We start from the raw sequence: 12,365 nt of genomic DNA, 5'->3' as shown, positions 1-12,365 counted from the left end.
GACCTTCAGCCCAGATCCTCAAAGGTACTTAAGCCCTCCCTTTCCCCCACAGCCTAAATACCTTTGAGGTTCTGGGCCTTCATGCCTATGGCGAAGTAGGCAGATGGAGGTGGAATACTCATCTCTAATTTCATGCTATGGGGAACCATGGCTCCCCGTGGCAGTGGCTCCTGAACTCACTGGAGTTCAAAAGGCAGGAATATTACATCGTCCAAGAGAAACAACTTCAGATAAAATCCGAGAACGCAGGCCCCCTGAGACATGCATGCTTCACTGTCAATCATGCTCCTGGCTTTGCAGTGTGCTGGGGACCAAGGCAGGTAGCTGCAGGGCATCACTGAAGCCCACCACAGGAAGCTGGACTTCTGCTTCCTTAAGTCAAGGGGAACATGGTGTCAGATGCTTGGCCTTCGGCCCAGCCTGCCCCATCTTCCTCACCTAGAGTGAGGAAGGGTTGTTATGTTCCTAGTGTACATACGTACACAGACATTACCTAAACAAACCATTGCTCCTGCTTGGGTGGCTGCAATCTAACCCTATTTTATTATTTAAAATTCAGACAATAGCACATAGGAGCTCCAAAAACCAGAGACAAAGCAGGCTACTCCCTAAACCAGCGGCACAGCTCCCCCTGCATCACTGAAGCTGACTGTCTGCTGAATTGACTGCTGCACATGGCCTTCAGAACCCCCTCGGCTGCCAGCAGGACTGTGAAACCCCAGAACATTTAAAACCTTAGCTCTGTAATTTTAGTTCAGTTTTCCATACACCATATGATTTATTTTGATTTAAGACCTGATTTGAACGAATGCCCCTGAGCGATTTGTCATCGGACATCACAAACATTTCCTGGGACGCATTCCCCAAGGCCATGCTCATGTAGGGGTGCCAGGTTTGCCTGGCCACTCTCAGAGCCTCATGTGTTCTGCTTGCAATGGGCAGAGCAAAATGTCAAGGAGGGGCCTCCTCAGTGGTTCCCATAGGGGCCCTGAATTCTGAGCCCCATGAAAACTTTTCTAGTTATTTAAAAGCTGAGCTGTACCAGGAAGCATGGAGCCCCCAGGTACTATGCCAGCAGAGCTTGTAACTTTAGGGAGGCCTGAAACTAACTATTCCCCACAGCTGCGATCTCTGGGCCCGATCCAGCAAAGGAAAGACTCCCACTGATTTCAATGGGCTTTGGATTGAGCCCTCTAGTAGCTGAGCGTACAAAGCTAATGATTTCAGGGAAGCCCAGATATGTTTCCACTAAGCCAAGCTACTCAAACCTAGGTCTGAGGCTACCTCGAAGTTCCACCTGTGCAGCTGCGGGAGGGGGTTCAATGGTGGTGAGAGCCACATGTGCTCCACGGAAGGTGTAAGCACTGCCAGCTAGAGATGCTCTGTGCAGTCCAAGCCCGCAGCTCTCCCAAACCCACTGCTGAAATGCAGGACTCACTGCAGTTATGCAAGAGCTGCTCAGCCAGTCTGAGTTATGAAAGAAGCACGAAAAACACATATTTTTTCTACTTCAGTAAAAGCTAAGGAAATTACCAAACAACCGTGGCTAAGGCTGAGCTCTGGCTGATAATACATCGCCCCTTAGAACAGCACTGACAGAATGGCTCAGTGTCTGACTAAACACAATTAATACAGGAGATTTGCAGTGAAACTTCCATACTTGCAAACCAACCTTAAGCCTACCCTCTCTTCCACCTCCAAACCAGATCCCCTTAATGCTGCTCCTCTCACCCCTCCCCACTGGCAACACAGACCTTTCCCCAGCACCATGCCTACCCTCCCTCTCTACTTGCTCCCCCCAGACAGGCCAGAGGTTCAGTCACCTTCCTGCTCCCAGCCAAAGACTACATCATCTTGCATTTATCGCTCACCTTCGATCTGGAGACAGTCCCCTCCCTCAGCTGCTGTCTCACATGGGGCTAGAGGGTAGACTCCATGCCCCAGAAATGTACTAGCAGCCCCATTGCTCCTAATCTGATCACCCTCCCCAGAGGGATGGGAGATGCCATCTTTCACATTCCAGCCAGGATTCCAACTTTACCCCACCCACTCAACATACACAACAGCATAGCCAGAGCACTTCATATACCGAGCAGGGGCTTTACTTCTACTCCTCTCCCCACAGCTGGAGATGGGAGTGGCTGTCTGTAGGGCCCTGCTTGGCAGCACCTGACTCTGCCCTAAATCCCCTTCCCTCAGCTCTCACACCAAGTCACCTGGGGAGTGGCAAGCAGTACCGGGTTTACCATGGCTCCACTGGCCCCCCACACATACCCAGCCCTCCCCACCTCATGCCCTGACTCCTGCACATACCCACCCCCACCCTGAGAACCAAATTGGAGCTACTGCACCCCCACCCCCCACATCCCAATCTGCACCCCTAGCACCAAATGGGAGCTGCCCCACGTAAGCACTCCACACCCCAACGCTGAGCCACCTCCTGCATCCTAACTCCTGGCCAGACCCTGCACTCCAACTCCCAGCCTGCTCCTGCACCCCGAGCCCTGACTCCTGCACCCCCTCATATACCCCCAGTCCCCTGCCCTCCCTGAGTCCTGCATCCCTCTCACACACACCCAGCTCCCTGCCCTCTCTGACTCCTGCACCCCCCACATCCCCACCTGCACCCCTCGCACCAAATGGAAGCTGCCCCTGGTAAGCGCTCCACACCCCAATCTCCTGCCCCAACCCTGAGCCCCCTCCTGCATCCTAACTCCTGGCCAGAGCCTGCACCCCAACCCACAGCCTGCTCCTGCACCCTAACTCCCTCCCAGACCCTGCAGCCCCAGCCCTGAGCCCCCTCCCGCACCCTAAGGCCTGGTCAGACCCCACACCCCAACCCACAGCCTGCTCCTGCACCCTAATTCCCTCCCAGACCCTGCATCCCCAGCCCTGAGCCCCCTCCCGCACCCTAAGGCCTGGTCAGACCCCACACCCCAACCCCCAGCCTGCTCCTGCACCCTAACTCCCTCCCAGACCCTGCACCCCCAGCCCTGAGCCCCCTCCCACACCCTAAACCCTGGTCAGACCCCACACCCCAATGTCTTTTTACATTTTTTTTATAAAGCGCTCTACAATCGTTAGCTAACGGTACAAACAATATTTGGAAAGATCATTAAGTGTCCGCCGAGACCCCCCGCGATTTTCAAGTGATCTGTGGAAAAATAGGTCAGACTACAAGAACAATCAAGGTATCTCCCTTTATTTTCATTTACTTGCTATAACTTATAGGAGGAGGAGGAAGAAAAAAAGAATGAAAAACAGGGGCGGGAGGGAGATAAAAGAGAATGTTCTTTTTCTTGGCTGGGTCCCTAGGAGGGGCTCCTAAAATGAAGCTCAGCACAGGGCCCCACTAACTCTAAATCTGCCACTGGGGTTGACCCCTCCCCCACAGCTCCCCGCACCACAGCCAGGGGCTGACCCCCCACTCCCCGAGCTCCACATGCCACTGCCAGGAGCTGAGGCTGACACCCTTCCCACACCGCTGCCAGGGGCTGGGGCTGACACCCTTCCCACACCGCTGCCAGGGGCTGGGGCTGACACCCTTCCCACACCGCTGCCAGGGGCTGGGGCTGACACCCTTCCCACACCGCTGCCAGGGGCTGGGGCTGACACCCTTCCCACACCGCTGCCAGGGGCTGGGGCTGACACCCTTCCCACACCGCTGCCAGGGGCTGGGGCTGACACCCTTCCCACACCGCTGCCAGGGGCTGGGGCTGACACCCTTCCCACACTGCTGCCAGGGGCTGGGGCTGACACCCTTCCCACACCGCTGCCAGGGGCTGGGGCTGACACCCTTCCCATACTGCTGCCAGGGGCTGGGGCTGACACCCTTCCCACACCGCTGCCAGGGGCTGGGGCTGGCCCTTAACCCCCACACCCCCCCAAGCTCCCTTCTGGCAGGGGCTGAGGCTGACCCCCCCAAGCCCTGCTGCATGACACCTCTCATTGCCACCCCCCCCACACACGTTCCTCCCCGCCCCGCGAGGGGGGCGCACCAGACATTTTTGGTAAACTGGGCAGTTGTTCATTTGCTCTTGCCAACTCATCAGTTGCCAAGAGCGAACGGGATAAATGCCCATTTTTGTCAAACAAGTCAGGATGGCCGGGACAGAGCTTAAAAAGGGAACTGTCCCAGCCAAACGGGGACGTATGGTCACCCTATCTCCAGGCAAGTGGGTCCTGAGGGAGTCCGGCAGACCCTGGCCTGGCTAATCATGCCACTCCCGAGAGGCTGGAGTGTTTCCCCACCCTGGCACTGCACCGGCCCTGGCCACGCTGCCAGCTCAGCCTGGCAGACACTGTCACCTTCCAGCAGGGCTGGTCGGTGGGGGCAGGATGTGAGGGAGTGGGCCTCTGGAGGTGTGTGGGGGGCTGCTGGCCAGTGGGAGGGTCTCTTGAGGGAGGTCTGTGTGTTGGGATGCTGGGCAGTGGGGGGTCTGAGTGGGGTGCTGTGTAGTTGTGGTGGTGGGCTCTGGGGAAGTGCATTGGGCAGTAGTGGTGCGGCTGTGTGTTGGGGGGGTGCTGGGCAGGGGTGGTAGTGTGCAGGCCACTGTGCATTTGTGGTGGAGGGTCTGTGTGTGGGGCTGATGGGCATAGCAGTTCTGGGGGAGGCTGGGCATAGGAAGTCGGGTGCTGTGTGGCACAGCATGGGCCCACCCCCAAGGGGAAGGGGCGCCCTGGCAACACAGGGCTGGGTGGGCCAGTGTGCATCTGGCAACTGCTGGTTTGTATACAGTTCCCTTGCACTGGGCTGGGTGGAGCGGGGCCGGCTCCACCATGCTATGCCCCATTGGCCTTGGCTGACTCCTTGCTCTGGAGACTGAACTCCCCATGGCATGCTCCTTTGTCCCCATGGGGGCCCACAAATATGTTTGGCACCAGGCCCACAAAAGATTAATCGGCCCTGGTGGCAAGCCACCTTGTAGCTCCCTCCCGTGCTCCTCTGTCCACTCAGTCTGAGTCCTGCATGGTAGAGGGCAGCAGGGCAGGGCTCTCCAGCAGCCTTCAGCTCTGCACTGCCAGATATGGGGGCCCTTTACAGCCTGGGGTCCAGATCTCACAGACGGACAGCCTTGACAGCCTCCTGATCCATAGTAGAAATGCCCCTACTCGTGATCTAGGCTGAAGGGTGCACATGTAGGCTATAGAAACATACAGCTGAAGAACATACTCAACAGGACAGACTGGCATTTTGTGTCACAGCTGTAAAGGGTCTCCTGCTTGTACACTGAAAAACAGATGGGGACGTGAGTCAGAAACGAGGTGTTGGAACCTTAACCGAGTTTCTAGCTTCCATTAAGAACCATCTGTGATATTAACACTACTACAGAGCAACACACTCTGCACCAGCTCTGCCTTTACAAAGCGTGTGTGGGATTATATTAGGAAAGCAACCTTGTGCTGTCATCCTGACCCAGTGCCCAGCAGGCTCTAGATGCAGGCACTCATTTGTTACCAGTGCTGGTGGCCTAAGATATGCCCAGAGATCTCTTTTGGCTAAGGCAGTTGAGGTGTGTGGCTCTCCCTTTCCCGTGGCAGGGTTGGAATGGCCAAACAGAGAGGGGCTCATAGGCAATGCACCCCTGCTTTTCGTTCCCCCTCATGATCTTGGCCCTGTTAATCCCCCAGGCACGTCACTGCTGCATCTCTGAGCCAGACACAGTCAAACAGAGTTGTACTCTCAGGGCCAAATTCAGTGGTGACATAATGATGGTGTAAATTACATGGCTGCTGTGAACGTTAAGTGGAACTGCCACCGATCTGGCGGTCAGTATGAGTGGCAAAGGAGCGTAAAGTACACATTTAGCCCTTAGCATAAGCAGGCACGATTAAATCAGTGGGACTTGTACTCAGTTACACCAGGGCTAAACTTACCCTATTGATCACATGCTAAAATGAGGGCCCTTTATCTTCCACGCTGATATTGGCTGCTTTTTCTGCTCCCCGGCCCCTCCCACTCATGTGACATGTACGGTGCATGTGCTGCTTGCCATTTACTATACTGCCATTTACTTGCTGTGACCCACTCACACTCGCTGTATAGCTTATCCACCACTGGCTTCCATAGGCTCCCCGGGTTCAGCACTCCCTTACTCAGCTCCAGCCTGTCAGTGAGCTGGGGCTGCCAAGACATGCAGAATGGGTCCAGCTGAAAGCCCCTCCCGCACCCTGCTGCCCCATTACTCACTGGCCTGCAGCTCCGTCAGCACCTCCTTGTGCTCCAGGTCTAGCTCATCGCGAAAGGTCCGACAGCGATAACCCTTTTTCTTCAGGACATGGCAGATCAGGAACCCCACAAGTCCCATGATGAAGAAGACCAGCACGAGTAGCAAGAGCATAGACATGCTGTGATGGGGATCCGCATCCCCATCACTGGTGCTGTTCTGCTCCGACATAGGGGTCTAGGAGAAAGCAGGGAAGACGACTCAGAGCCCTACCATTCACCCCTTGGCAGACTCCCCTCTGCCATTCCATACTGCCTCGCCGTAACGCTACCGGAACACTGCTCTCTGTCATTCCATACCGCCTCTCCGTGCTGCTACTGGCAAACTGCCCTCTGCCATTCCATACCGCCGCACCGTCCAGCCACCGGCACTGCCCTCTGCCATTCCATACCGCCGCACCGTCCAGCCACCGGCACTGCCCTCTGCCATTCCATACCGCCTCACCGTCCAGCCACCGGCACTGCCCTCTGCCATTCCATACCGCCTCACCGTCCAGCCACCGGCACTGCCCTCTGCCATTCCATACCGCCGCACCGTCCAGCCACCGGCACTGCCCTCTGCCATTCCATACCGCCGCACCGTCCAGCCACCGGCACTGCCCTCTGCCATTCCATACCGCCGCACCGTCCAGCCACCGGCACTGCCCTCTGCCATTCCATACCGCCGCACCGTCCAGCCACCGGCACTGCCCTCTGCCATTCCATACCGCCGCACCGTCCAGCCACCGGCACTGCCCTCTGCCATTCCATACCGCCGCACCGTCCAGCCACCGGCACTGCCCTCTGCCATTCCATACCGCCGCACCGTCCAGCCACCGGCACTGCCCTCTGCCATTCCATACCGCCGCACCGTCCAGCCACCGGCACTGCCCTCTGCCATTCCATACCGCCGCACCGTCCAGCCACCGGCACTGCCCTCTGCCATTCCATACCGCCGCACCGTCCAGCCACCGGCACTGCCCTCTGCCATGCCATACCGCCGCACCGTCCAGCCACCGGCACTGCCCTCTGCCATGCCATACCGCCTCACCGTCCAGCCACCGGCACTGCCCTCTGCCATGCCATACCGCCTCACCGTCCAGCCACCGGCACTGCCCTCTGCCATGCCATACCGCCGCACCGTCCAGCCACCGGCACTGCCCTCTGCCATTCCATACCGCCGCACCGTCCAGCCACCGGCACTGCCCTCTGCCATTCCATACCGCCGCACCGTCCAGCCACCGGCACTGCCCTCTGCCATTCCATACCGCCGCACCGTCCAGCCACCGGCACTGCCCTCTGCCATTCCATACCGCCGCACCGTCCAGCCACCGGCACTGCCCTCTGCCATTCCATACCGCCGCACCGTCCAGCCACCGGCACTGCCCTCTGCCATGCCATACCGCCGCACCGTCCAGCCACCGGCACTGCCCTCTGCCATGCCATACCGCCGCACCGTCCAGCCACCGGCACTGCCCTCTGCCATTCCATACCGCCGCACCGTCCAGCCACCGGCACTGCCCTCTGCCATTCCATACCGCCGCACCGTCCAGCCACCGGCACTGCCCTCTGCCATTCCATACCGCCGCACCGTCCAGCCACCGGCACTGCCCTCTGCCATTCCATACCGCCGCACCGTCCAGCCACCGGCACTGCCCTCTGCCATTCCATACCGCCGCACCGTCCAGCCACCGGCACTGCCCTCTGCCATTCCATACCGCCGCACCGTCCAGCCACCGGCACTGCCCTCTGCCATTCCATACCGCCGCACCGTCCAGCCACCGGCACTGCCCTCTGCCATTCCATACCGCCGCACCGTCCAGCCACCGGCACTGCCCTCTGCCATTCCATACCGCCTCACCGTCCAGCCACCGGCACTGCCCTCTGCCATGCCATACCGCCGCACCGTCCAGCCACCGGCACTGCCCTCTGCCATTCCATACCGCCGCACCGTCCAGCCACCGGCACTGCCCTCTGCCATTCCATACCGCCTCACCGTCCAGCCACCGGCACTGCCCTCTGCCATGCCATACCGCCTCACCGTCCAGCCACCGGCACTGCCCTCTGCCATGCCATACCGCCTCACCGTCCAGCCACCGGCACTGCCCTCTGCCATGCCATACCGCCTCACCGTCCAGCCACCGGCACTGCCCTCTGCCATTCCATACCGCCGCACCGTCCAGCCACCGGCACTGCCCTCTGCCATTCCATACCGCCGCACCGTCCAGCCACCGGCACTGCCCTCTGCCATTCCATACCGCCGCACCGTCCAGCCACCGGCACTGCCCTCTGCCATTCCATACCGCCGCAGCGTCCAGCCACCGGCACTGCCCTCTGCCATTCCATACCGCCGCACCGTCCGGCCACCGGCACTGCCCTCTGCCATTCCATACCGCCGCACCGTCCGGCCACCGGCACTGCCCTCTGCCATTCCATACCGCCGCACCGTCCGGCCACCGGCACTGCCCTCTGCCATTCCATACCGCCGCACCGTCCGGCCACCGGCACTGCCCTCTGCCATTCCATACCGCCGCACCGTCCGGCCACCGGCACTGCCCTCTGCCATTCCATACGGCCGCACCGTCCAGCCACTGCCCTCTGCCATTCCATACGGCCGCACCGTCCAGCCACCGGCACTGCCCTCTGCCATTCCATACCGCCTCACCGTCCAGCCACCGGCACTGCCCTCTGCCATTCCATACCGCCGCACCGTCCAGCCACCGGCACTGCCCTCTGCCATTCCATACCGCCGCACCGTCCAGCCACCGGCACTGCCCTCTGCCATTCCATACCGCCGCACCGTCCAGCCACCGGCACTGCCCTCTGCCATTCCATACCGCCGCACCGTCCAGCCACCGGCACTGCCCTCTGCCATTCCATACCGCCGCACCGTCCAGCCACCGGCACTGCCCTCTGCCATTCCATACCGCCGCACCGTCCAGCCACCGGCACTGCCCTCTGCCATTCCATACCGCCGCACCGTCCAGCCACCGGCACTGCCCTCTGCCATTCCATACCGCCGCACCGTCCAGCCACCGGCACTGCCCTCTGCCATTCCATACCGCCGCACCGTCCAGCCACCGGCACTGCCCTCTGCCATTCCATACCGCCGCACCGTCCAGCCACCGGCACTGCCCTCTGCCATTCCATACCGCCTCACCGTACAGCCACCGGCACTGCCCTCTGCCATGCCATACGGCCTCACCATACCACGACCGGCACACTGCCCTCTGCCATGCCATACCGCCTCGCCGCACTGCTACCAACACACTGCCCTCTGCTGTGCAATACCGCCTTGACATACCACTACCGCACTCTCCCCTCTGCCATGCCAAACCGCCTAACGGTATGGCTACCGGCACACTGCCCTCTGCCATTCCACTGCCTAGCCATACTGGTAGAGGCACACTCCCCTCTGCCACTCCGTGCCGCCTCGCCTTACTGCCACTGGCACCGTGCCCTCTGCCACTCCATACCGACATGCCATACCGCTGTCGGCACACTGCCCTCTGCCACTCCCTGCCGCCTCCCTTTACTGCTACCGGCACTGCCCTCTGCCCTGCCATACCACCTTGCCGTACCCCTAGTGCACGCTGCCTTCTGCCATGCCAAAACGCCGCGCTGTCCCACTGCCGGCTCGCTGTCCCGCGTCCCGTCCCCCCCGGGGCTCCTGAACACCGAGCGCCCCCCCCCGGCTGCTCTGGGAAGGGTCAGACACAAGGGCGGGAGTCGGAGGAACCCCGGGGAGCCCCTGCCTCTTCTTTTGTTTACCTGCCCGCGTCTCTCTGTATTTCCTCGCTCCCTGCGCTGCTGCGGGTTTCCCAAGGACGCCGCGAGCCTTGCACGCCTCGCTCCATCCCCCCCTCCGAGCAGCCCCGGGCTCCGTCCCTCGGGCTCCAGCAGCCCCGCTCTCAGCCCTCCCAGGTGTGTCTCTCCCTCGGGGCCCTGCTGCGGCTTTCCCGGCGGGTTCGTTTCCCGGCGGGTTCCCAAGGGCACTGGTTCCGCGCTCAGGCTCTGCAGCTGGGAGAGCCGCGCTCGCTGTGCCTCGCTCTCCCCTCGGCCCCTTCGCCCGCCCCGCAGTCCTGCAGCAGCCGCCCGGGCGCTCCCGGCGCGGGCCGCGGCAGGCACTTACAGCGGCGGGGCTCAGAGGGGACGGTCAGCCCCGGGGAGCGGGGTTAGCACCGGCAGGGCTCGGGAGCAGCAAAGGGAGCCGGCAGCTCCAGCATCGTCTGCCCGATCCGGAGCCTGGCGGGGCTCTGCCTGGGCTTCAGCATCCGCCGCAGCCCCCCGCTCCGGGCCTGTCCCGGAGTCCCGGTCCTGCAGCCGGCTGCTCTCGGGCTCCAGGCCGCCTCAGCAGCCCGGGCGCAGCCGCCACTGTCCCTCCTGCCATTCCTGGGCAGCGTTTGCCAGAGGGCAGCAGGTACCTGAGCGTCCCGCCTCTGCACATCGGTCCTCTCTCTTCACCTGTCTCCTAGCAACTCAGCATCCCTGCCGCTGGCTACGGCCGGGAGCATCCTTCTCCTTCTCGGGAAGCACCAAACCAGGCAGGCTCCGGGCTGCTTCTGTCCCTCTGAGCAGCCTTCTGCTGTCTGTTCCAGGCACCTGCCTGTTCTCGGACACCCAGAAAACCACTGAAGCTCAGGGCACTCCCCCAGAACAAAGCCAGCAGCAGCTGGCAGGAACATACAACAGGGAGCCTGGAATGGAGACAGCATTTGCAGGCTGCACACATCTGTGGGGTGGGGGAGGCAGGTGCGCGTTGTAACATCATGGAAACAATAGCGATCGCCTCCATTTCTACAGCCCTGTCCTTCCACAGCAGCACTTCTCCATCTAGAGAGCAAGGAGACATTTTGAAAGGACAATGCTGAAAATACTACTTAGCAAGAGGGTGGCAGTACCTGCAGTGGGGCGGGGGTTGAGGAGACACATGAGTTTATCTGCACTAGCCAGTATAGTTATGACAGCAAATAGCAGCAGACTGTGTCTGTGCCAGGGCACGTGTGTGCACACCTGCATGTTCATGGGGGGTGGGGGTGCAGCATTATGACAGCACTAATGGGCTCTTTTGATGGCAGAGATTTCACAAACTACTGCCTGGTGTCTAGCCTAATAAAAACAACTTCTTAGCTGTGAGAATCCTGGTTCCCTCTCAGCCAGGCCTTAAGTCAAAGACCAGTACAGAGAGGACTGTTGCTGCCCCTAGACAAGGGAACTCCAGCCACAGACTCACCCAGCTGAACCCTCAGCAGCATGTGATACTATTGGTCACTAAACACTCTTGTCCCATCTGCCAAGGCTGCAGTCAGGATTGGGAACATCCTGAAGCAGTTCTAGGTCCTTCCTCTCAGACCAAACCCAGAAGGTTGTCCTGGGAACTGCTCCTGTCCCCAGAGTCCCACAGGGCTCAGCTGTCTGCACCACGGTATTTAACATGATATAAGAAGCCATCCAGAGAGCTGGTGAGAGAACCCGGACTAATGCCAGCAGCTCACAATGGACTCCAGGCTCCACATCTCCTACACATCCAGTGTCTGGGTGAACAGCAGCTGTCTAGGGCTGAGCCTGGCCAAGAGGGGACAAAAGAGAGAAGCGCTTGGAAGACCCGTTTCAGAGTAACAGCCGTGTTAGTCTGTATTCGCAAAAAGAAAAGGAGGACTTGTGGCACCTTAGAGACTAACCAATTTATTTGAGCATAAGCTTTTGTGAGCTACAGCTCACAAAAGTGTAAAGTGATCACTCTCCTTACATAAGCTATTACCAGCAGGAGAGTGGGGTGGGGGAGAGAAAACCTTTTGTAGTGATAAACACCTGAAGGGTTAATGTCTAGCTATTCCACCTGGAAGCAGGCGGGGCACACCCTGACTGTTTCCTAGGAGCAATGCACACATTGCTCTATCCAAGGACAAGGGCTAGATATGAACCCTGAGAACTTGATTGTTTGGACAGCAACTGTGGGAGGTTTCTTTAGCCTGGGCTCAAGGCCTGAGAACCAGGATTGTAGTAGATAGAGGATGGTAACTAAGCATATGAATCAACGTCATACATTCCTTTGTGTAGCAGTGTGTAATGCTTAGGGGGAGAAATATAATAAAAGGAGAAGGTGGAAGGCAGGGGGGGCAGAACAGCCCATCTCCGCTGACCAGCCTGTTTGCTTGCA

At 59.7% G+C, this 12,365-nt stretch overlaps 1 protein-coding gene across 5 annotated transcripts in view; it reads right to left on the bottom strand.

The window, feature by feature from the left end:
- Positions 1-10,866, bottom strand: part of RELL2 (RELT like 2) — a 47,244-nt gene extending 36,378 nt beyond the window's left edge. The window contains exons 1-2 of one of the 5 annotated variants that reach the window (XM_073356176.1): positions 10,630-10,866; positions 6,191-6,404 (exon numbers count right to left, since the gene is read on the bottom strand). In XM_073356176.1, the coding sequence (XP_073212277.1) occupies positions 6,191-6,398 (208 nt within the window). In that variant the 5' untranslated portion in view covers positions 6,399-6,404; positions 10,630-10,866. The other 4 variants (XM_073356177.1, XM_073356180.1, XM_073356178.1 and 1 more) reach the window with 4 other exon arrangements.
- Positions 10,867-12,365: the final 1,499 nt, after the last annotated feature.

This window comes from Lepidochelys kempii, chromosome 8, assembly GCF_965140265.1.
Source record: "Lepidochelys kempii isolate rLepKem1 chromosome 8, rLepKem1.hap2, whole genome shotgun sequence".
Classification (NCBI taxonomy): Eukaryota; Metazoa; Chordata; order Testudines; family Cheloniidae; genus Lepidochelys; species Lepidochelys kempii.
This window is presented reverse-complemented; position numbering and strand designations above follow the sequence as displayed.